General features: G+C 56.0%; 1 protein-coding gene across 1 annotated transcript in view; it reads left to right on the forward strand.

Moving 5' to 3' along the window:
• Positions 1-1245: 1245 nt before the first annotated feature.
• The window catches only part of LOC113203061 (proteoglycan Cow), a gene marked incomplete in the record, with an annotated part of 70766 nt that continues 68820 nt past the window's right edge, over positions 1246-3191 (forward strand). The window contains 1 exon segment of the mRNA XM_052265368.1: positions 1246-1544. Within this exon segment, the coding sequence (XP_052121328.1) occupies positions 1440-1544 (105 nt within the window).

Below are 3191 nucleotides of genomic sequence, written 5' to 3' on the forward strand. Positions count from 1 at the left end.
AAAATAATTGAGAAGTAAGAATTTTCTTTTGATTGCTAGTAAGACAAGTGAATTGTGAAGTATGATTTTTGATGTCTATCTGTAATTTTATCTAATGCCAGTATGATGTTCTATATTATTCAGGTAATTTTCTATCCTAATGTACGTTTTATCTGCTTCCCTCTCCTTTTTCTCTTTTTTACTTATTTGTTTTTCAGGTGTAGCACATGTTGTGTTTCGTGTTTCTTTCCCTTTATAGCTCTTCCAAGACTGAGTGTATCTGATAATGACAAACAAAGTTGTTTGACTTTAGTGCATCATGTACTTAACTTCCTATTTATTACACATGTTCTCAGAGAAATTTAGAATCTGCATGCTCTCTCCTGTAAGGTTATTAAAAATCTGAATTACCCCCCTCCCCCTTCCACTTTGTTACAATGATTGTACGATATGTTTATTTGTTTGTGTGTTAACTACTGCAGTCCAGTTAAAAATTTTATTACTGGGACGTTTACTCGCTGTAAATTAAAATACGTTTAACAATGTCATGTGCTGTTGAGATGACCTACGTATTAACTGTTTCATTGAAGTGCTCACGAGCACAATTACACGCAGTTACGGATGTATGCATATATGTGACAAATTGTAGCAATAAATTAAAACTTTCAAATTTTCAAGTGCTCTTATCCATCGGCAGGGTACAGTGTTTCGGACTCAACGATGATTCGCCCCTCCACCCTCAATGGATCTATTCACACACACAAAGTTCTGGCACTGAGTTGCCCTTTAAAATGTACCCGACTACTTTGTTTCAACGCGTCGCGGCAAGAATAGCAAGAACAGCGGCGGAGAAGGGGGAGCGGGGCGCTGAGGGAAGCTGTGTGAGCATGAGAAGGGCGTCTTTCGCTCATGGTGTGAGCTTATCGACCCCGACATTCCCTCCGCTTAGAAGCTCGGAGGCACCCTTACGCTTCACCCCCCCCCCCCCCTCCCCTGGGTGCCAACTAGCGAGGATCGAGACGCACGCGCTTCGCATGCCATAGCCGCCCCGAAAGCCGCTCTCGACTGTGTGCCTAACATATTGCTTCTTTGGTTTAAACAGTCCACCTTTTTTCCAACGACTGGCCAATTTTTTTTCCCTCGCGAGGAGGGACTCGCCGGGCGGGGAAGGCTGGCCGCGCCGGTGCGGCGGTTGGCGGCACTGCGCGCGCTTGCGCCGGGCGCCGCCGGGTGGCGCTGCGGTCTGCCCAAGTCGCGAGCTGGAGGAGAGAAGCTCGCGGGAGGCGCAGCTCGCAGCGCACGGCTCGGTTTTGTTTTGGTCCCCTTCGGCCCGGCCGCTCCGCTCCGCATCGCCCGCAGTGCCTTCCGAGCTCGCGCCTGGCCAGAGTGTCCCTGCCGCGCCGCCCGGGAGTGTTTTGGGGCTCCGCTCGCGCCCAGCTCGCGCCCCCCCAAGTACCAGGATGCGTGTGTTGTGCGTCGTCGTGCTGCTGACGGCGTTGGCTTTCGCCGCGGCCGCCAAGCAGCGGGTCCGGAAATTCGACGGAGACTTCGAGTTTGCCGAAGAGGTAAGCAGCGCCAGGCCGCAGCCTCCGCTCTCCGCTCCGCCGCTGGACCCGCTGGAGCCTCGGCTCGGCTCGGCATGGCTCGGCTGGGCCGAGCTCGGCTCGTCCCGGCCGGGCCCTCTTCTCCAGCTGAGAGCAAAGGAATGCCCCCGGAGGTTAGGCAGCCGACCCAGGGCTCGTCTGCTCTTGGGACCGCGAGAGTAAGAGAGAGACCAAGGGAGGGGCGGGGCGCGGCGGCTTAAGCTAGCCGGCGGAGCCGCGGCCGCGCTCACCTCTGTTTCTCTGTCTCTCTCCGACACTCCGCGGTACAGTCGCGTTCAAAAGACAAGAAACGAGTGCCGCTCGTCGCGCGACCATGACCCCCGCCTCTGCGGCTGTGCAGCACTGCACAGCTGCATTGCCCGGCCCCACCCGGGCCCGGCGCTTCGTGGAGAAGCCGCCGAATGACAATAAAATAAAAATTAAAACAGCAACCACATCGACAACAACATAAAAAGAGGACGGCCGGTGCTGGTGGGGGGCGCGCTGCTCGACAGCTCGACACGCGGCTGCGGTTCTCGCTCGCCCAGCCCATGCTGCCTGCATTCCTCGTCCGCCTTGGTGCAGCCCGGAGCAACAGGGAACCAGAGGGAACCTCCGGGGAACGCAACGGGCAGCCAATGATGCTATATTCACTTAAGCGGTCATATGCGAGAGCTTACTCGAGAGCGTAAAGCGTGAGCGTAAAGCGCACCGCTTTGGCGTAGAAGAGCGGAGTTGTGGTACGCACCCTAACCTCATCTTGGCGCATATTAGGTTTTGACGAGTGTTGAAAAGCATTTTCTGGAGTTGTCATACATTCAGACTATGTTGTGGTGATAATATGACCATGTAAAGAAGGTGTCATACGAAATATGTGCCAATGTAAGGTTAAGGCGCATCCCCCCCACTCCGCTCTTCTACGCCAAAGCGGTGCGCTTTACGCTTACGCTTTACGCTCTCGAGTACCGAGTGACCGCTTAAGTGAATATAGCATGAGACGGAGACGGAGGAGTCCCGTGGGAGACCGCGCGACGGACAGGTGGAGGTGGACGGCGAAGGTGTGACGGCCGGCCGGCGACACCCCGCGCGCTGCTCTGGTTGACCCGCGGCCGCTGCGCCGTCGACTTCCGCTCGGCGCTATTTTATTGTCGGCCTCTGGTCCCTTTGGCGCGAGTCAATAAAGTGGTCAGGGTCCCACACCGCTCGCTCTGCGCGGCACACACACACACACACAATATGAAACGTACTTCGCCGCAACGACCGACTCGGATCGCGAGGGCTGCTTTTATCGGTGCCGCGCTATATAAGTGTGCGTTCGGGCCGGTGTTGTGTACGGTGGTGTACTCGATAAAGGAAAAGGAAACAACACGATTGTGCTTTCCCCTTCTGGGACTGCGGCCGCCACCGCCGCCGCCGCCGCCGTCCTTTTCTCCACGTGATTAATGTATGCCCCCCTACCCCACCCCCTTGACCAGCACACACTCGAGTTTTGTTGAGGGCCCGGGGGGTTGGGGACGAGAGGGGGGAGCTGCCTCTGGGCTGGACAGGTGTTTCTCATGGTGTTGTACGCAAAGGTGAGGGACTGGGCGGGGGCCGGGCGGGGGACCTGTCGGCTGCCGGCGCGGCGGG

Source organism: Frankliniella occidentalis, unplaced genomic scaffold, assembly GCF_000697945.3.
Source record: "Frankliniella occidentalis isolate FOCC.00 unplaced genomic scaffold, Focc_3.1 Scaffold26, whole genome shotgun sequence".
In the NCBI taxonomy this organism is placed as follows: Eukaryota; Metazoa; Arthropoda; class Insecta; order Thysanoptera; family Thripidae; genus Frankliniella; species Frankliniella occidentalis.